Source organism: Corvus moneduloides, chromosome 15 (genome assembly GCF_009650955.1).
Source record: "Corvus moneduloides isolate bCorMon1 chromosome 15, bCorMon1.pri, whole genome shotgun sequence".
Classification (NCBI taxonomy): Eukaryota; Metazoa; Chordata; class Aves; order Passeriformes; family Corvidae; genus Corvus; species Corvus moneduloides.
The window spans coordinates 18,107,171-18,128,452 of record NC_045490.1 but is presented as its reverse complement, the minus strand read 5'-3'; the positions used below and the strand labels follow the sequence as shown (position 1 = coordinate 18,128,452).

Here is a 21,282-nt window from a genome sequence, read left to right as displayed (position 1 = left end):
ACAGACTACTCATGTAAGGATTTGTACCAGCTTTGTAATCTGAGTCTCTTAGTTGGACTTTTCTCCACAGTGTTACTTTAACTCTTAAAATCCTTCTTCTGAAGTGGTTGTGTTACCTGTGTTCAGTGTTGAAAAGGGGAAGATGGTGCTGGATCCCATTGGAACTGCTGATGTGCACACACAATGCAGTACCTGCGCATTGAGGCCAGGCCAGAGTGCCCTCTTGCCCTTTGAATCCAGCTAAAATAACTACCCCATGGTGCTTTCCCTTTATAAAAGAAGTCTGAAAGCCAGCTTCCCTTAATTGGCAGAAATGTATATATATGCAACAACTTTAAATATAATCTGCTTTTAATTTTGGGAAGCTGGTTGTCTTTTGACACCCTGACAAGCTGTTTGAAACTCACTAAGTCTTTTAAAATCTCTTGTTAAAATAAAAGGGAATAGCATTTTATTTTAGGACTGGCTTGAAAGGTTGCAATTTAAGAGATGGATAGAGGATAATTTTGGTTTTTAACTTCATTAGCAATTTCTGAGATTCATGTGAAGCAAGTGGCCCCTTCAATAAATTGTTTTAAATAGAAAATAAATGAAAACAACATTTTGGGAGTTAAAAATGTGGGAATTTTACATATAAGTAAATAAGGAAGGAAATATTTGTACTGAACTTTGGTTCTGGCATATCACAGAATGGTCTGGATTGGAAGAGACCTCAAAGCCCATCCCATCCCATCCCCTGCCGTGGCAGGGACACCTCCCACCATCCCAGGCTGCTCCAAGCCCCAATGTCCAGCCTGGCCTTGGGCACTGCCAGGGATCCAGGGGCAGCCCCAGCTGCTCTGGGCACCCTGTGCCAGGGCCTGCCCACCCTCCCAGGGAGGAGTTCTATCCCGATACCCAATCTAAACCTACTTTGTTTGAAGCCATTCCCCTTTATTGTTACTTCATGCTCTCGTAAATATATACCTTTAAATCCTGAGATTGTTAATGGATTTCATACTTGTGGTGATGACTTTTATTATCAGCCTGTTCCAGAAGGAATAAAGAAAGGGTCATGTCAGTTACTGCTGGGGTTTTGTGATCTGGCGATTTGAAGTTTTCAGCATTGGTGGTACATCATCTCTCACCCATCTGGAAATCTGGAGTTCTTAAGCCTTGTTGAAGTATTGAGTTGTGTTCCCCAAAGCTGGGTAGGGGATAGCTTTGGGTTGATATTGAGAGCTGGCCTGTACTTGGACAGAAACTTTTTTGCTGTGTCCCAGTACAGAAGTAGCATATTTTTATCTTAAAATGTTATATGCCACTCTTGGTTATATTATTTAAGATGATGGAAGGGTGTTACATAGGAGGGAGCATTTTAACAAAATCGAGTATTTTGATGTGGTTGCTTGGGCAGGCTGGCAGCTGTGCTTGGGCTGAATTTAGCTGTGAAGGTGTAGAGTGCCTGGGTGGCAGAAACTTCCTGGGCAAGATATTATGTATGAGGATGGTTAACCCCAGGCTCTCCAGCTGTTGGCATTTCTGAGCAGTTAAGAATAAGTTGTTAAATAAGTGGAAGCCTCCTGGGACTGCATCACGCAGAGATTTCGGTGCAGCCCTCGCCCTGTTTGGTGTGGGGGGCTCCAAGGGACTCACTGTCAGCTGTCACTTGTCAAGCACTGGTGGAGGCTTTTTAGTCTCATCTGAGACAGGCTATTTTTATTTTGGCATTTGGCCATGTGGACACTTTTTCATACAGGTTTTTGGGAAGCCTCTGAAACAGCAGCTATAGCAATCTGCTTTCTGGTCATCTCTTGCTGCCTGCAGGTCCCTGACCCTGAGGACCTACCATTTTCTAAACTAAGTCCTAGCTGTTCTTTGTGTTTCTGAGATGCTGAGATATCCAAGGATAATAATGTGGATTCCAAAACTTGCTGCTGTGTAGGAACAGTGGTACTGGAAGCTGCCCCAAAAAGTGAGGGAGAAATCCAAAATTTACTCCTCTGACTATTTGCAGGCACTACTTTGATGCTTTGCAAATGCCTTCTGGAGGAATTGCTGTAGCTGTGCAGAGTGGCCTTTGCTTTTCATAGTTAACCAATGGCATTGTTACCATCTGAAACCCAAATTCTTTGCTCCTGCACCAGATGCAGCCCCACAGGCTATGAAATGCTGAAGCATTTTACGAAGCGCTGCCTGGCTTTGAATTCCAAGCGGGGCATATCCAGCCAGGTCATAGCTCGGAGTTGTTTACGGTCCCAGGAGCTGTGGCAGCTCGCTGTGTGTTTCTGGGCTTTCTGCTGCTTTCTGCTTAACTCTACACGCACACAAATCAAAGCTTTTGCTCAGGCTTTGAAAGCATCGTAGCTTGGCAAATAACTGCAGCCCTGCAAAGGCATGCTGAATTTGCCTCTCTAGAGAATTCTGGCATGCTGAAACACCTGTACAAATGGAAATAAGGACCAAAGTGTGATTTCCCAGCCCTTCCTCCCTGCACAAACCCTCTGCCCCAATGCCATGTGGTAGCTGTACCCAGAGGTAGCCACATGCAGTATTAGTGGTCGGCTGTATTTCACAAATGCTTTGTTTTAGAGACTTAGGTTGGCTTAGGAATCTTTCTGGTGGCTGAGGCAGTGCTGTGTGGTGCTAAAGCAGCCCCTGCTGTCCCCCTGTGCAGGTGACCTGATGAAGAGCGCGTCAGGGGAGTTTGCAGATGACCCCTGCTCGTCGGTGAAGCGAGGGAACATGGTGCGGGCCGCGCGCGCCCTGCTCTCTGCCGTCACCCGCCTGCTCATCCTGGCTGACATGGCAGATGTCTACAAGCTGCTTGTCCAGCTCAAAGTAGTAAGTGTGGGTCTGTGCTGTGCCTGGCACGCCGGGGGTGACCCCGTGGGGTGTGCGCTGGCAGCGGCTCCCTTCTGCGCCGGGGAGGGTCTTGGGGCTTTTCCTCTCAGCAGAATGTGTGCGGTGGGCGTGTGTCACTCATTTTTATACTCACTGTCAGTAGCTTTTGACATTGAGTTGCACTCTGCTCTGAACTTTTAGTACAGAAACTAACTGAGCCCTGGTCTGCAGCTGCGGGTGATAGTCAGCCCTTTCATCTTACAGAAGTAATTTGGCTTTCTTATAACCAGGACTCCCTTGCAGCTACTAGGGATGAGTAGCTTTGGCAGGCTAAATAAAAATGAAAGTGGACTGTTTGAGGAAGCCTTTTCTTCCCATGGGCAACAGGGTGGGTGAGTGATTGTGCAGAATTTGAAGTGAGATGACACTGGATACTGGGTCTTCCTTTGCAAATGAGCTTTGAGGACTCTCCTTGTGCCCTTTGACCGCTGCCATGGCTCTGCCAGGGCCCTGGACTCCTTCATGCTCTCTCAGATGTGGGTACTTGACTGTCTCTGGTAGCTGGTGACTGTGAAATAGTAGCTAAGCACTGTATCCTATTAGCCTTTAAAGTGTCTCTCACCAAAAAATAACGGGGCAGAGGAAGATTGCTTTCTCTGTCTGCTATGAAATACGTTCTGAATTACTTCCTGACCTGTGGACTGTATTGCTTGGAAAAATATGTGAATATATATTCTTTTAGGTGGAAGATGGTATCTTGAAACTAAGAAATGCTGGCACAGAGCAGGACTTGGGTATCCAGTACAAAGCCCTCAAACCAGAAGTGGACAAGCTTAACATAATGGCAGCCAAAAGACAGCAGGTATAGTGCGGCAACTTTCTTTTGTATGTTACTTTTTCTTTTCCCAAATAAGGCAGCCCTGCTGCTCTTGGACAGTGCCTGTTGCTGGTAATACTTTTTATGTATTTTTTTTCCATTATTGCTGAGTAGTTTGTGTTGTGCTCTGCCATGTTTAGGGACTGTGAGCTTGCCTGGTAAGCAGGAAAAGTCTGCTTGGCTGTAGGGTGCTGCTTCTGATGGAATTTGTTCTTAGTAGCATTTGTTTATGTCAGTTCATTAGTGCCCTAGTGAAATGCTGCTCCCCAAGAGCTGCACTTCCATTTTGAAGCAGTGCAGGTGTGGGTGAGGACAGGGAGCTGTGTCCCAGTGTTGGGGCACTCTCCACTAGACCACGTTGCTGCTGTGGTTCATGCAGATGGACTGAACGCATCCACGTACACACGGAGTAAAACTCACAGATGGGCACAGCCACAACTTCCCGAGGAAGTGAGTGGTGCTGCCCACTGGTCTGGCACTGAAATGTCCATTGGAGAAGGAGTTTAAATTCCTGTTTGTTATGGGTATGTTCTGTGTTTGGATAGCTTGTCCTTAGCCTTAAATTGCGTGTGAAATTTGTTTTGTTCAACAGCGCTGGTGTGACTCATTCTTGTGTAGTTAAGTTTTCAAAAGAAAGCAGAGGTGTGGGCAGTTAAACTTATCAGGAATAGCATAATTCTTTTAGAGCATTTTTTGCCTCTTTGTTCTGTAGATATGTATAAACCAAAGCTGCTTATGCACCTCTGACACTGCTTGGGTTTTTTTGCACAGATTTGTCTTAGAAAATAAGCTGGGTACAGTCAAAAAGGGATTGCCAGTTGGTTATGTATCTCAAATCTGATTGCAGTAAATGGGAGTAGGGTTGTGATGGCAATGCAATAAATGCTCTTAAACTGCTTTGTGATGGATTGTTCTACACTATAGGAAGTGGTTGTACAAAATCTGTAAATCTCTGTGCCTGCTTGGAGTGCCCTGCCTGCTCAGTTTGTACCTTACAGAGGTCACCTATTGCCCATTCATTTTAGAGAGTCTGACAGAATTTTTTTCCCTTTTCTCAGTAAGGCAGTCCTTGTCTTCATTTTCACTGCCTCTGTGTTAGATTTAAGAGGTAACTTGGGGATGATGATGCTGCTAATAACTGTGGTTGTTCCTCCTTTTATAAACTTACTGCTTGTGCTGGACTCAGAAGCTTTATCTGATCGTGGTGCTTCTGTTCCAAAACAGAGGTGATGGTGCTTTAGAGAATTACAGCACAGAGTGTTTGAGGAAAGACTTATGGACTTGCTCACTAACCTTGAATTAGTGGTAATTACAGTCATTGGATTAATTTTGTCTCATTGGAGGTGAACAAGAAGCTGAATGAGATTATATATTTGTTCTTCTGAAATTAAGTACCTGAGTCTCTTGAGGAGAGTACACACCATCTTCTAGGTGTGATTAAAGAAAACACTCTGGCTGTGAGTCTGGGAGTTTAAATTAAAGATGATCTTGCTTCTCATCTGCAAGTGCAAGACAGGACAGCTTTCAAAATGCTGGTCCTCTGCTGCAGAAGAACAAAAATCCAATGTCAGAGTTTGAATTGTGGTGTTGTGAATTGCCCTGCAGTGTTGTTGTTTTTTGACTTCACGGATCTGTCGTGTTTTGCAATTAGTTGAGCCCTTAAGGATAGGAATACTCAGCAGACAGATTTGAGCAGATTTGAGGCAAAGAACCTGCTTGTCCTCTGAAGATCCAGGGAGACAGTGTAGGGATGTTGAATGTGGGCAGTGCTCTCAAATGAATTTTTTTCCCCTTTAATTTTCCTAACAGGAGTTGAAAGATGTGGGTCACCGCGATCAGATGGCGGCAGCCAGAGGAATCCTGCAGAAGAACGTGCCCATCCTGTACACGGCGTCGCAGGCCTGCCTGCAGCACCCCGACGTCGCTGCCTACAAAGCCAACAGGGACCTGATCTACAAGCAGCTGCAGCAGGCGGTCAGCGGCATCTCCAACGCCGCCCAGGCCACGGCCTCGGACGACGCTGCCCAGCAGCAGGGCGGCGGCGGGGAGCTGGCCTACGCCCTCAACAACTTCGATGTGAGTTGGAACCTTGCTGTGAAAAACCCCCTCGAGCTCTCCTGTTTGTTCACCTGCTTTGTTAGCCACAGCCTGCTTTCATTGATATTGCCTGGAAGATCATTTCTACTGAAGTACAGCAAGTTGTAGGCAAAGTAGACTTTTTTTTTTTTAAAAAGTCATTTTCCAAACTAGGGTTGATGGAATATAGAAAGTTATATATGTGGTTCTTGGTGATGGAAGGCTGTCAAGTAAAACTAGCTCTGAAATAGCAGTTAGCCTACTGCTACGTTAGATGGTTTGTTTGAAATTGATTATTTCATAATATATTTATGTAATGTATTCTTGGAGGTGACAGAAGTGATTTATTAAAAGTGAATAATGTATTTGGAATTGCTGAAACTACCTATTGAGAGGAACATGAAGTGGGAAGTTTTAATATGATCTTTGGTTGGAAATGAAGTCATTTCACACTGATATGTTGTACTGATCTGTCATGTTCTTTATCTTGCATTCAGCACGTTGCTGAGGACAGCCATGCATTTTTACTGAGATCGCTTTCCTTTTGAAGCCAGGATTCGGTGTCTACCTGATTCAGCCTCTGAATTTTAAACACTGTAGCACTAACTAACTCTAGAACTTTATTTAATATTGCAAAGCCATCACTCAAAAGGCATTTAATAGTTGTGGTTTTGCCAGATTTTGATCACCACCTCCTTTTTTGCTCTTACCACTCTTGTTCCTCCCTTTCTGGCATGTATATTTTACCAGGACGAAGTTCTGTTTGAGTTCTCCCTGTGCCTGATGGGAAGCCTTTCCCTGTGATCTCTTGGGTAACAAGAGGATGTCATGGCTACCTTGATCTTTGTGACTGATCTCAGTTTTGAGTTTGCCTTTCTGAAATTCCATCAGTAAGCCTTAGGGGTGTGCCTGGGGTTAGCCCCGAGGGGCTGCAGGTTCTCACAGGTGTCTGTGGGAGGGGAAGGCAGCCCTGCAGCAGCACCGTGTCAGGGGCTGGAAATGAAGAAGCAATTCAGTTCAGGTTTGTGGATTGGCTTGTACAGCTCAAACCAGCTAATGGGAGTTTTCATAAATCACCCCATTTTACTATACAAACTCTCCAGTATACAGCTGCAGACTACTTCTTAAGTGTTGCAGTTCACACAAAGCTTTTAATTCCACTTTGTGAGGCTCTCTAATAGCAGCAGTGCCTGATCAGCAGGCCAGCTTCACGATAGCTTTGTCATCTCATCCCTGCCAAAGGAGGCTGACAAAACAAATGTGTTGAGGTTCTTGGCAGATGTTATCCCGGCACTTCATTTCCTGCTGCTGCTTGAGTGTTATTGTGCTCCTGTAACAGAGGCTTTGAGCACACATGCTGCCAGATACTCCAGTGATGGTAACATATTAAATGGCTACCAGAAGATAACAAGCTGATTGTTATCTCTCTTTTTTTGATGGTGCAGTTCTGGGGTGGTACCATTCTATTAGCCAATGGCTAGAAGTTTCAGGAAAAATGAGGAGAGAATGTCTTGGAGGGCACATGCCATGTTCCCATCCTGCTGTGATGGCTGTGTGGTTACTCCATAGGGATGTGAAATGTGCTGGCTGGCAGGAGGAGGTGGTTGTGACATGGCTGCAGAGGTTAGCTCCAGTACAAACTGACTGAGGAAATTCCCATTTCAAAAAGCTTTGGGGTTCCTTTTAGAATTAACAAATTCTGCCCCTGAAATAACCCAACCAAACCCTAAACAAACCACCCAGCCATGAAATGGCCAAATTATTTTTCTTTATTAAATTACAGACCTGTTTAAACAAATCACCTGAAAGTACTCAAAGGTGATAAATGCTGTGCAGCTGCTTCTGGGGAGCTTCCAGGGTGGTGGTGAGAGCAGGTACATCAGTGCTGCTGTTTCAGCCCTGGGTCTCTTGGTATGAGCTGTGCTTGCTAGCACTCTGGCAGGAGAAACCTGTGGTAATTTTCTGCCATGAAGAAATTGATTTCTGTGTGGTTTGAAACCTTTGTGTTGATGTTTCACTTGGAGAATTGTTGAGAATACAGTTGTATTTACCTGTCTAACATTGAAGAGAAGAAAGACTACAAAGTAGGGCAATGGAGCACAATACATAGAGCTAATTTTGGATGTTTGTTTTCTTGTTCATGATGGGATAATTACATCTGACAAGTTAACTAGAGAAGGCCTGTCCAGATTGACATGTCATTAGGAAGAGTTCTGTACTTTGAACCTTATTTTTGCTGGCACATTTGATTTTTGCCATTCATGTAACAGGGCTTCCTGTGGCCAACTTTTCTTTAGCTGTCAAAGCAGCACAAGAAATGAGTAGCAATATAATCTGCTGGGAAACCTCTTAGTAATTTTACAAAACTACTCATGAAAATCCTCCTCAGTGCCAAAATGGTGTCGTTTGCCTCTTCATGCCTGATCAGGGGGTTGCTCTAAGTGTTGGTTGCGTGGATGACTTAACAGTAACGCACTGCTTTGGCTGGTGACTGATTTGCAGAACTTTTTCTTTTGCTAGAAACAAATAATCGTGGATCCCTCGACGTTCAGCGAGGAGCGGTTCCGGCCGTCCCTGGAGGAGCGGCTGGAGAGCATCATCAGCGGGGCGGCGCTCATGGCCGACTCGTCCTGCACGCGCGACGACCGCCGCGAGCGCATCGTGGCCGAGTGCAACGCCGTGCGCCAGGCCCTGCAGGACCTGCTCTCCGAGTACATGGGCAACGTGAGTAGCCCTGCTCTGCTTGCTCGCTTCGGGGGGTATAACCCCGTGTCATCAGCTGAAATAGGGAGTTGAAGCCGCATCCCTCAAAGCTGATTCGTTCTGTCCCAAGGAATTTGAACAGTAAGAAGCGTGCCTGAAAGGTTTGTCATGAGATGGGATGAAACCTACTTAAATCATCAATGATACTTACCTTAAAATTCATCTCCAGTCTTCCAAACAAGTGTTATTATCATAAAGTATTAACCCTTTGGCACTGCTTTTATTTTGTAACTGTTAATACTGCTTTGTAGAGAAATTCAAACATCAGTTTACAAAAAGTAACTGGGCCTATGCAAAAAGTTCTACTTCACTTCTGTTGACTCTTGGAACCTTTAACTGTGTCATCTTTGTGGCTGAAAGCATAAATTGTCAGAATCAAGTTGATTATTGTTGCTATTCAGCTTGAGTAGAAGTGATGTAGGAAGTTAACTATGTAGTAAAAAATCCTGAGAGCAGTTTGGTCTAAATATTGGGCTCAGAGCAGTTCTTTTCCAGTGTTTAGGCACTGAATGTGCACACAGTGTTTGAAGCCTGAGAGTGTTTCTGCAGTTGGAGTGTCATGTCATGCGGATGAGCTTCTGCATTTGAGGGCATCATGGTGCAATACTGGACTTCCTTCCCCTCCATTGCCCCTTTCCTCTTGTTCCAGTGGGTTTTAATCTGAAGAACTTGCTGTGTTGAGAGGTGAGATCAGGATATCATAAGATTATAGACTAGACTATGTATAATTGTTGAACTTCAGTACTGTTAAAGCAGATTTTTCAAGTAAGGTTGCAGAAATGGCAACAACTTAAGCAAACTATGTGGCTTGTAGCACTGAGGCAAGTAAAATTGTCTGAAGAAAGCTTAATGGGAGGAGGTGAAGTCTTATTTATGCTTTTGAATGTGTTTGAGGTGCAACTTAGTTCAGAGATAGCTTTTTTAGGCAATAGCACTTATTTAGGAACCTTGCTGCATTAGATACCTTACCTCCAAATCTTTTGGCCAGAGTGATTTCAACATAGAGTAAAACTGGTCCAAAGGCTGCCATGTGTGGGTTGGGGTGGTGGAATTCAGAGAACAGATGCAGTGTGTGGTAGAGAGAAAGGAAAACAAGGATTTCTGTTTACCAAAAGAAGGGCAAAGTAATTGAACAAAACTGAAAGGCAAGTGTGATGTAGCCTGCGGGCTGAGCTAGGTATTCATGCAGTCTGTCTTAATTGCTTGTGAAAGTCACTTGTGCTCAGCATTGACATTTTGTAGAACTTGAGACTGCAGCTGGGAAGCAAAGCACGGAGTTGTGCCACTCAGAACTCCTTTGAGCAGGGTGTTCTAGAAGTCTATGAAGCATCAGCAATAATCCCTCAAATGTGCTGCTGGATTGGAGGGAGCCCTGTCAGCATGATTGCAAATGGAGCAGCCACCAAAGGGTAATTAAACATGTGCAAGAGGTAAATGCTCGGTCTTGCATGTAGGAGTTGGTGGCATTTGTCTCATTGAAAGTTGGTCAATAGCCCTGTGAGAGTGCAGAGCTTTGACTTCCTCTGACAGCAATGCCTGTCCTCCTCCTCAGCCATGTGCTTTTGTCTCTGATAGGCAAGTTAAAGTAATCATGCTGAGATGGAAAGAATGTATTCCCTCTGTTATCTCCTTTAACACATTGTGAAATTAGTGGAGCATACTGAATTTTTTAAAGTCACTGCTATGTTATGATTGTAGACAGTCTAGTTGGGGAAATGAGATTAGAAATTCAGTGAAATGGAGTGGAAAAAGCAATTGATAAATTATGGTGAAAATGTGGGATGGTGTGTAAAAATCCATACTGTAAACCCCTCTGTGATTAAGCTGAAGAGTGACTAATAGTTGGGAATCTAAACAGTGAAAATGGTTTGATACATCTGCAGGAAGAGTAGGGATGTGCTGACTTAGAGTAGTGGCAGAGGAAATGTCATTTCATGTATATGTATGATATACCCACAGCTCCTGGGATGCTTTCCTCCAGTCTCCCTTTGAAGGAGGAAGTGAATTGGGCATTAAATCTGTTAATTGCACAGCACTTGCAGTGCATCGTAAATCCTATCCAAGTGCTAGAGTAAGAGGTATTTATTGGCCAAGTGTAAAAATTCAGAGAAGATGGGATGAGGAATACACTGGAAGGGCTGAGGCACAGGGCTGTCTTGAGGCAGACTCCCTTTTAGCTTTAAATGCCATCTCTTCAGTGACTTCCTCTAGCTTTTGGGCTTGCTTTCTCATCTCTGGCAATAACAAGACCGTTTTCTAGACACTTTATAACTCAAAGTTTAGTGTTTTGGACCCAGAGTTTAACTGTTTCTCTGTGCCTGTCCTTGAGGGTCTGTAAGTCTGCAAGCATTGGCGGCTGTTGTTATGGAGTGTGGCAGAAGTTTTTAGCTGAATAACAGTTTTTGGCAATAAACTGAATTGTGGGATCTCTTGACCCCCCACTGCATCTGCTGGCACGGTGATGAATCCTGTGATTATGCCCTTAAAAGAAGGGATAGATTTGCTTGTTCAGTAGTTTGTTACAGAAGTTTGAATTCCCTTTTTCTTAGATTGGTGGCTGTATTATTTCCTTTTTCATCTAGCACGACTTCTCTTGCCATTTTCAAGAGCAGTCCAGCTTGGTCAGACTAAATCTTGTACATCAAGGCCAGCATCCTGTCAGACAGTGGTGAGTGGATCCTGCAAGCAGAAGGACAGGAACAAGGGAGCTGTGTAGTTTTACTTACCTGAGCATCCCCCCAGTCCCGAGCTGGCATTGCTGACTGTGTTGAATGGTTCTTGGCGGACTTTTCCCCAATGAATCTGTGGAGGTCCTTTCTGAACCCTTATAAGCTTCCTTAGCAAGGAGTTTCCTGCTTAAATGGGTGCTTTGTGAAGAAGTATCTTTGTTTTGAAGCAGAACAACCTCATCATGCCTGTTCTGTTGGATGTTTCTCTCGTCTCATTTAGAAAAAGCCCCTGAGCAGCAGCTCCTTGCCCATCCTTTCCTGTGCCACTGGAACCATATCATGAAGGAGGCTTTGGTCTAAGCTTCCCCAGAATGAAGTGTCCTCTCAGCTTTGGCTTTGCCCTCATGACCGAACAGCGTGGTGGCTTTGGACAGGGTTTGTAGAGGGAATGTCCCAGGGCCTGTGCATGCCTGCATCCCACAGCAGTTGGTCTCAGCTGATTTCAGCCCAGTCCTGAGGACTGGGTAGCATTTGGTGTGGTAGTGGCTGTTCCCTTGTGTAGATTCACGTGGAGAGTCCAGCTCAGGTGGCCCAGGAAGGCTTCAAGATGAGAATGCCAGTGTGTGAAGTGACAGCCCTGGGAGAGGAGTTTCAAAAGCGCAGTGCTCATGTGAGCCAAAATGCTGGGCGTGGTCATGTTCCTCCATCCCCTGCCTGTATGGTCTCTGAGCTTTGGGGACCAGAACTGCACGGGCTGTTCAGGGCTCTGGCAGTGGCACAGTTATCTTCTGGTTCTGTTCTGCAGTCCTGAGCTACCAATGCCTCACACTTGATGTGTTCTCTGACATCTGCTGAGCATGGAGGGAGCTCCAGGAGGAGCTACCCTCAGGATTCAGCTTCTGAGCCACAGTGGCAGGAGTCTGTTTCTGTGGATGTTACATGACGTGGGCTTTCATTACCTGTGTCCACCGAACTTCATTGGACACTTTGACCCAACCTCTTGGTTTATGAGCTACATTCTTTGAAATCCCAGCTGTTCATCCCTTAATTGTAGCATCTGATTCTCTAGCTTTTCCCCCTCCTCTTCCACTTCGCCAAGGGAGAGCTGTTTTCCATTATGGCTTTTGCTCACTTCTCACAATTCCAACAGAAAATAGTTTTCCTTTTTAAACTTGCATTGCAGATCCCTCCTGGATTGAAATGGCATGGATGCTTATTTGCATTTGGGTTTTATTACTCGGAGTAAGCTTGAGTCTTGATGCTGGTGCTGAATGGCAGAGCTAGAAGAAGGCGGCCTAAATTCATTACTGATTCTGAGAAGCTTTGTAAAAGCAGAGTAGTCCAAGGTCTTGTTTCTGGGATCAACTGCCTGGAATGCAGTAAATTGACCACATGAGTTGTAGCTAAGTTTGTAATATAACTCACAGATGGCAAGACCCAGATCTTTGTATGATCTGTGGCAGTCAGGCTTTCTTGGTGTGTATTTTATTAATTAAATGACGAAATTTCAAAGCATATTGAGTTTAGTTGAACATCGATTCCAGACTTAGGCAGGGCAAGAGGGCAGAACAAAGCATGGAACTGAATGATGCCAAGATTAATAGTGCAATCAATGAAGAAGTTAGTAAGAAATATAAGAAAATACAATGGAAACAGTCTTTTGTGTCTTAACTCCATGATCTTGTGTGGGTACATGTTGACATGTTGCAGTTTGCTCCAAATAAAAAGGATGAAGCTGTATATTTTTCGACACTACTACCAATTTATCCTGGCGTTGCCTTTGCACTGGCAGCTGGTGAGATTCCTCTCCCACTGTAGGTACAGCCAACATCTCTGCTTTTCCGTGCTGTGCTACTCAGCTCTGCCTCAAAGTTAACAGAACTCCCATGAAAACTACATGGATATCTAAACTACTGAAAGCAAATGCATTAAAAAATCCCCAGTGGGCTGACAGCTGAAATATTTCTGTGTTTGAGAAGCTGGTATGTAGAATGGAGAAGTAAGAAAGTGTGTCACTGACACAGGAATCCACAAACTCTGTCGTGACAGGTACATGGTCTGTGCTGTAACCCTCTGGGTGTCATTAGCACAGGGCTTGGGCAGCTTGCCTTGCTGTCAGCTCTGTGTTGCACATGGCAAACCCTGGAGATGGTGGCTTTGAGGCTGGGCTTTGAAGGGGTTTGGGGTTCGCAGGGTAGAAAGCACAGGCAGTGCCTGGAAATGCAACCAGCAGTTTCCAGCGTGCTCTGAACCTGCAGAAGACATCAGTTATCTGACTGACATGTAAGACTGGAAATAAAAGCTTCCTTAAGCTTTTGACAGTCAATTTTTATTGCCTGGTGCAGGAGCCCTGAGGGATGGGGACAGTTGAGCTCCTTTCCATGAGCCAGCAGTGGTCGGAGGTGTTCAGCCCTGTTTAGTATGCACAGGGACGTGCAGAGAGCTCTCATTTTCAGTCTATTCTGTACCCCATCAATTTCTAATGCATACAGCTCCCCTTTCATGCACACACCAGTAACTCAGCCATGTACCAGCAGAAACATTGTCAGGAATTGTAGTTTGGCGAGTGCGGAATGCGGACCCGGAGCCCCATTGTGTACCACATGCTCTTGTACAATAAAATCCCTTGTTACTACATTTGGAAACGATAAATCATGTTACATAAAGTAGCCTGACAGGTCCCATTTCAATGGGAATTTTAATGCTTTTATATTAACATTCTGACTGTGTCCTTGACTGTCTGGATTGCATTAGAGGTGCTTGGCAGCAAATGGAGAAAAGCCATTGGGAGTTGGTTCAGAGCAGGCATTCCAGGCACACATCACTTCAGGATGGCTTTTTATTTTCCCTGGTTTCCATCTTCTCTTTGGCCTCAAGTGCTTGAGCACCACAGCAGTGTCTGTTTGGGGGTGGGGGGTGTGTTTCTTTTTGTGTTAGATTTTAACCTAACCTACGCTGGTGTGGCGCAACTGGAAGGTGGGAGAGGTGACTGAGCCCAGGCTGTGGCCCTGCACTGCCTCGGGGAACTCTTGCAGGCCAGCGTGGTTTGGATCTCAGGGTCTCCAGAGAAGGGCTCAGTACTGCTGGATTTGGACCTGGTGGACCCATAACTTGCTAAATGCTGGATTTGCACCCTTGTGTCTGTGTTCAGTGCAGTTAGGGGAATGTACTGCTCCAAACAAGTGCTGTTTCCTCAACCTTAATTGCACTATTTGCTTTTCTTTCCTAAGCTGCTTTGAGCATCTCTGATGCTTGGAAGTGATTGGACAAGAAAGTGCCTAGCTTATCTATTCAATATCTGCTGGGAGAAATCATTTGTCTTCAGAACTACCAGCAAAGGATATTTCTACTCCTGACACAGTTGCAATTTACAGAATGGAGATGTGTTTTCATGATGAATTTGCCTATTAATGATGTTGATCCACAGCTTTGTATTCCCATCAAGGATCCAAGCTTGGAAAGGAACATGTGAATTTTCACATGACTGTAAAATTCATTTATAGCAAGTATCTATACACTGAAAGAGCTCTTGCACAGCCCTTTTAATGAAAGCATCTGTTTCTGTGGAAATAGATGTGAATTTAAATGGCACACTGATCGTGTTGATGATAAAGATGCTGATAAAAATTCTGCCTTGAGATAATCTACACTTTCTTTTTTAATATTGTTTGTCAGTTTAAGATGCCTGAATGCTGACGTGATGGATGTGGTTTGAAAGCCTGGATGGGTTTTCCTGTCATGGACTTTGCTGCTCAGTAGAGAGCTGTGCTGTTATGCTGGGCCCTAATTTCCATAGACATTATTGGTTTGACAAAGATGCTGCTTTTAAAAACAGAACATTTCTGAAGTGATAAGAGAATTTTAAGTTTAATGCTTACAGGCTGCCATAGAGTAAATATTTCAGCATCATTGGAGTGAAGCCAGATGAAGATGAGAACTTCACACTATGTCAGTCAGGCATTTTTGGGCTACAGAGTCAAGCTTCCAGGAGTTCACCCAACACCAGCCTGGTTTGGGACTTAGTGTGGGGTTTTCAGGAGATGTTCTGGCACCTTCTGTTTCTTAGGGAATAATACAAGGACTTACTGAATTTAAGAGAAGCCAGCTCAGGCAGTTTTGTAAGCCTCGTGATCTTTGGGTTTTGAAGCTCTTCAGTCTTCTCTGTCACCCCAGTGGTTTCCCTGAGCTCATCCCAGTGTTGATGTGGAATTGCTGGTTTAGAGACCCCAAACAACTCGGGGTGCCCAGCCCCAGAGGAGAGGGAGGGCAGCACACGTGGGCTCCAGCTTCGTGCCCTGGGTGGGGACACACGCCAGTGCAGCCAGACACTGCTGAGGCCGTTGATGCCAGGGGCACAACTTGCAAGTCCTGGATGCTTTTTCAGACCCAAGACAGTTTTTGTGCTGTGCAGATGCATTTCTTAAAGAAGCATCTGGCTGGCTTAGCGCCTCCTGAGAGAATCCAGCAAAGGCCAGCACTCACACCTCAGGTCTGGTTCCAGTACGAGCCTAGATGTCTATTGAAGTCTTAAATCACTGCTGCACTCCATCCACTGCCTTCAGCCTTTGCTTGTTTGGTGCAGAGCTGCCAGCGAGAACTCTCTTAAATTGAATAGATTTGACAGCAGCTGGGACTTGTTCTGAGCTGCCTTGTACAGCAGAACTCACCCTTGCAGCCTTTCCACGCTTTGCAGCATTTTTGTTACTGACTCCTAATGTATGTAAAAGAAGGAAGGTGGCTGCCCTCACTTACAGTGCTCGCTGCAGCCAGCTGTGCAGCAGAGCTGAGCTCTGGTGCTGGCTCTGAGCAGGAATTGAGTCCTGTGGATACCTTCAGTGGCAGTGAGGGCTCCCATCCTACCGGGTCCCTCCTCTCCCCCTCACCCCCTGGTTTTGTGTTGGTGAAACACCTGGGTTTTCCTTTCTTGTCAGGCGTGTGTCCATCTCCAATGTTAACACATTCTAATCCTGTAATAATGTATTATAAATCTCGACCTTTCTTAATCTCATGTTGATCAAATAACATTTAAGATTGGTGCAGGGAAAACCTGCAGTAATAATGTGTACAGCCTTGTTTGTGATATGGATGTTGGCATTTTGCAATGTTTTACTTTTGGTGAGCTGTAAGTGGTTTTACATAAATACACGAATGCCGTTCATGGATTCCGCTTTAACATTGCGCTTCATGACTTAATTCATTTGAATTCTACTGTTTCGTAGGAAAATATTTGAACTTTATCTGCCTACATAAGATCAAATATGTAGTCACCCCTAATGCAGCTCCATTTGGTGATACTTGAATAATCTCTCAAAGTCAAAATGAAGGAGTATGGATGGAATGGAGCATGTAAGTTTGCACAGTGACTGCTGATCTGTGGATAAACAGTCTTTTAGCCTCCAGCAGGATCATGCTCTCAGTGTGCAGAAGTCTTACACACACAACTGGGCTTTTCAATTCCTCTTGTTGGAGGAAAGGGATGATGGAATTATTAAAAAGATGGAGTACCACAGTTCTTGTATTGCAACAAAATATTTGCATCTCAAGTCCTCAACTTCTCCTTTTGCTTTTGCGTTGATCTAATACAAACTCTGGGTTAAGTTCCATCTGCAGGGTGGGATTCAGAAGATAACGAAGAGAGAGAATGGGAACAGTCACTGTCCATGTACATACGTGTCCCTGTGGCTGTCTTCTGCTACCACTTGTCTCCTCTTCAGTGCTCCCATGACATGCAAAACCTTTTGTGCTCTTTCATTTTTTCCCTTTCCAATACCTCTTCATCTTTTTTACAGCTCCTGCTGCAAGCATTAGAGGTCTTGATGGAAACCTGGATATTCTCTTCTGGATGTGGTGTTTATTATCCAGACTCTGCTCTTGCTTAATCTGTTTTATCCTGTGTAAGAAAGCTGATGTTCTGTAATGCTCTTAATGTGTCCTGGAGCTTTAGACCTCCTTTGTCCCAGAAAGTCAACGGAATCAATACAGAATAATTAGCATTTGTGGCTTATCCAAATAGTGGCAGCCCTCTGGAATTTAAATAGAGCCAGAAGAGTGACTTAATCCTTCTCATGTCTGAGAAAAGGATGAGGCTTAAGCTGTATCTTGGAAAGCTGTTGAAATAGAGGAGAGAACTTTGGCTTCCTTCTGGCCTGCACAGGGACACATTCCTTTAGCAGGAGGGACGGGAGTTAGAGGGGAAACAGCAGAGCCAGCTTGTGTATGGCAAGGTTAAAAACCTGCTCAGGCTGTCTGAAAACACTCACTTCATGACTTTGGAGACTGGATACTCACAAATTATTCTTGCTGAACAGGCATTCTAGAAGAGTGGTTTCCTTACAATAACAGCAGCAAAGCCAGAGGCTGTCAGGCCAGGAGCTGCCTTGCAAAGGTGGGCTAAAAGGTGCATTCTTCTCGGCACCAGTTAAAAAAAGCATTGGCATTGGGCCACAAGAGGAAAACCAGGGCATGTGCAAAATTAGCAGTAGGCAGTGAAGAAACAAACCCAGATGGTTCTGAGCTGGCTTTCACAAATACCTGTGCCTTCCATAAATGGAGGGTGTTTTTCTTTATTGTGTGTGTCAGAGTGAACGCAAATACTGTGGGATGTGCAGCCACTCGTGGAGTATCGACTCCACTGCATTCCCATTAGCCTCTGCCTGTCAGAAACAAGGCTTTTGCCATTCGTTGGGTGCTCCACTGCTGCCATATGTGGCCAGAAAAAAAAATTGCTTCTCAGCTCCGAATCTCTTTGATATGCCCGAGGTGCTGTCAGCTGTGGTTTGCTGAATATGATAACGTGAATTGACGTTATCAGTTACTTTCTGAAACCTATGGAATGATCTGGGGAAATGAAGCCTGCTCGTTCTCTGGGGGAAAAAGGGCTCTGAAAACAGAAGGTTTTTGGTTTAGAATCGCTTCAGCTTTGTAGGTGGGGTGGTCTTGAGAGTGAAGTAACTGTGGGGCACAGGAAATGTGCGTGACATGGGAGTGTGTGGTGGAGTGACTGGACAGAGATGAGGAACATCTTGGGGATGCAGGTGGGTTGGTGTGGGTGCCATGACTCCTCCAGAGCATCCTTCTAGCTTGCCTTTCATCTGCTGGGGTTTAGGGAATTTATTTTGACCTTGTATTTAAAGGATGGATTCCTTAAAAAAAACCAAAAAACTTTTTGTTGCCTTTGATTGAATTTTGGAGTAAGGTTCCCACCTACAAGTGTGGCAGACAGCTTTTTTTAATATGATGACAGATGAAGATTTAGCTATGAGGCTGCACACAGGGGCAGTTTGGGAGAGTTGGAACATTGACTATCCTAAACTGTTCAAGACTTCAAATAATTTTGATACTGTTAAATTTCTTTTCATGTTGTCTTCATATATTAATATAGTTGCATAGTTTTTCCCAAAATTAAAATACATACAGAGATCTTGAGGAATGCTGAAGATACTTCAGTATCTTCAGCAATTTCTTTGAGACATTATGTGCTTGAGACTTTATTTATTTTGAGTTTATTTTTTTTTCTGATATTACCTGCAACATTGGTATATGACGCTCTAAAAAGCCCCTGTTTGCTGAACAGGAAGATAACCCTGGGACTTGTTTGTAGCTCACATATTTTTGTCCTGTATCTGGTGTTGGAAGTTGATGGATGTTTTTCCTTTCAGGCTTCCCAGCAAATGAATTGCAGCTGTGAATGTCAGTGGTGCTCAAGTCAGATCCCTCCGTAAACATGCTGTCCCCATGTTTTTTAACCCAATACTGTGCACTGCTTTTAAGTATGCATTATTTTTATTCAAATCCTCTTGACTAAACCCCAGAATTAATGCAATTAATTCTGCTTGTGTAGAGGTTGAGCAACTGGCTACGTGGTACTGCCCAGGTGGCTCCTGCATCTGTGGCTTCAATGTCATTTCCCTCTTTTCAAAGGGTTTGTGTGTGTGTCCCCTCCTCACCACTCAGCTTCCTGGATTGTGTAGGGAGAAATGTGGGATGTGGGGCTCCTCTTCCCTACTGTGCCTTTGAACCTCTCCTTTGAGGAGTCTTTACTGAGTCATTTTGGGGGAAGAAGGTGACTTGAAGGCTCTGATGTCAAGTACAAAATAAGACTGCAGCCATATCACTTGATACTGTTCCCCTTAAATGCCAAATTGTGAATTTCCTTAGAGGCAGAATGAGTTTTTTGGGCATCTCTCCAGGAGTCAAAGAATCCCAATTCTAGAGGTCACTGGACTGAAAAAAGCCAAGAAAACGAGAAGTTAATGCAGAAATAACTGAAGAGGAAGAAGTTGAAAGCCCTTCTGCCTTGTACCTGAGCAGTTTGACCCCTTTGGAGCTAATGGCCTACAAGATGGGCATGTTCCTTCCTGCAGGACCTTTTCATTGAGGAAGGCAGGGTCTTCACCAGTCCATGGAGAAGTTGGTGTTCTCGGGTGGGGAGGGTGGGTTTGCAGCTTTGGCTCTCTGGTAGCCACAGGTGAAGCTGCTGCCCAGGCTCACCTGAGTGGGTGGGCTGGGCTCCTGCTCCTCTCAGTGCTGTCAGGCACAGCTTTGCTCGCCCTGAGGGGCTGCTCCCATGTGTGCAGGTGCTCAGGGATCCGCTGTGGGAGCTGTGGAGTGAGGAGAGCCTGGCAGGACAGTGTGTGGAGAGAAAAGGTGGTGATCACACAAATCTTACTGTCCTGTACTGCCCCGTATGCTCTCGTGAAGGCTTTTTCACAGACAGTGTAAAGCTGCCTTTTTGGTGGCAAATACTGAATTCTCCAAACTTCCTCTAAATTTTTATCCCCAGTCAGTTTTGTTGTGCTGTGGAAATCTATTTCCTCCGTGCCCCCAAGTTATGGGCATCCTCAGCTGGACTTGAGGAGCTCTTTTTGAAAGAGCAGGACTACACCAAGTACACAGGGAACTTGTATCCCCTGGGAGTATTCCTGGTGTTATTTCCAGTGGATTGATTATTTTATGCATTTTGTAAACTTGCTCTATGACTTTGATAATATTACCCACTCCTGGAGCAGTGCCTGTGTGAAGGGAAGGGTGCTGCAGTGAAGTGTAGATGCAGTTACAGCTTATTTCTTGGTGTAAAACTGAATTTACCAGCTGGGTTTTTCAGATTACTGTCAGCTTAAGTACCTTCAATCTCCCGGGTTTTCTGTGCCAGTTTTCGCAGTTCTGTGTATTAATTCTGTTTGTTTTGAATAGCTGTTACTTTATCACCTATCTAATGCTATTTGAAATCATGTATCTAATGATCTCTTTAGAAGTAGAGGCTGATACAATAAAAATGTGAAACGTCTCAGCATCCCGTAGCACTCTGCTTTGTTTTCCTGGATGTTGAGGTGATGCCACCTTTCCCCTGCACCTCAAATGTGCTGACTGTTCCTAAATGGCTTATTTGCTTTGACATTCATTTTCTTTTGAAGAAGGGCAGCCACTTCATATGTGTCAGGCTTGTGCTGGAATTTTAAATACTTTAATGCATTCTTATTATCTGCAAGGGTGGCTGGCTAATGAGTTAGCTTAGTAAATAATGGCTTGGTGGTGCCTTTGTGAGAAATGAAGGTATGCACACCACGTTTTAGTGCTTTTTAATCCCACATGTGCCTTGGTGAGTCACTGGCTCTGAGTAGATGGAGGGGATGTGGATGAGGTTGGCTTGGTCTGAGTGCACTCAGTGGGATCCCCCTCCTGGGCACCGAGGGCTGGCTGGTTCTGAGCCCTTTTGGTTTCTCAGGAACTTCACCTGACTCCACAGATGCTGAAACTGCAGAGCTGCCCCAGCCCTGGGGCCCAGCACAGGAAGGGCCTGGAGCTGCTGCAGCCAGGCCAGAGGAGGCTCCAGGATGATCCGAGGGATGGAGCAGCTCTGCTGGGAGGAAAGGCTGCGAGAGCTGGCATTGTTGAGCCTGGAGAGGAGAAGCTTTGGGGTGACCTCACTGGGGCCTTGCAGGGCCTGAAGGAGCTGCAGGGAACATGGAGAGAGACTGTGGAAAAGGGACTGGAGTGCCAGGACACAGGGAATGGCTTCCCAGTGCCAGAGGGCAGGGCTGGATGGGAGATTGGGAAGGAATTGTTCCCTGGGAG

At 45.0% G+C, this 21,282-nt stretch overlaps 1 protein-coding gene across 1 annotated transcript in view; it reads left to right on the top strand.

Moving 5' to 3' along the window:
* CTNNA1 (catenin alpha 1) overlaps positions 1–21,282 on the top strand; it is a 120,771-nt gene that overhangs the window by 22,961 nt on the left and 76,528 nt on the right. The window contains exons 4-7 of the mRNA XM_032125329.1: positions 2,657–2,823; positions 3,566–3,685; positions 5,510–5,776; positions 8,297–8,500. Coding sequence (XP_031981220.1) covers positions 2,657–2,823; positions 3,566–3,685; positions 5,510–5,776; positions 8,297–8,500 — 758 coding nt within the window. The remainder of the gene's footprint in view (positions 1–2,656; positions 2,824–3,565; positions 3,686–5,509; positions 5,777–8,296; positions 8,501–21,282) is intronic.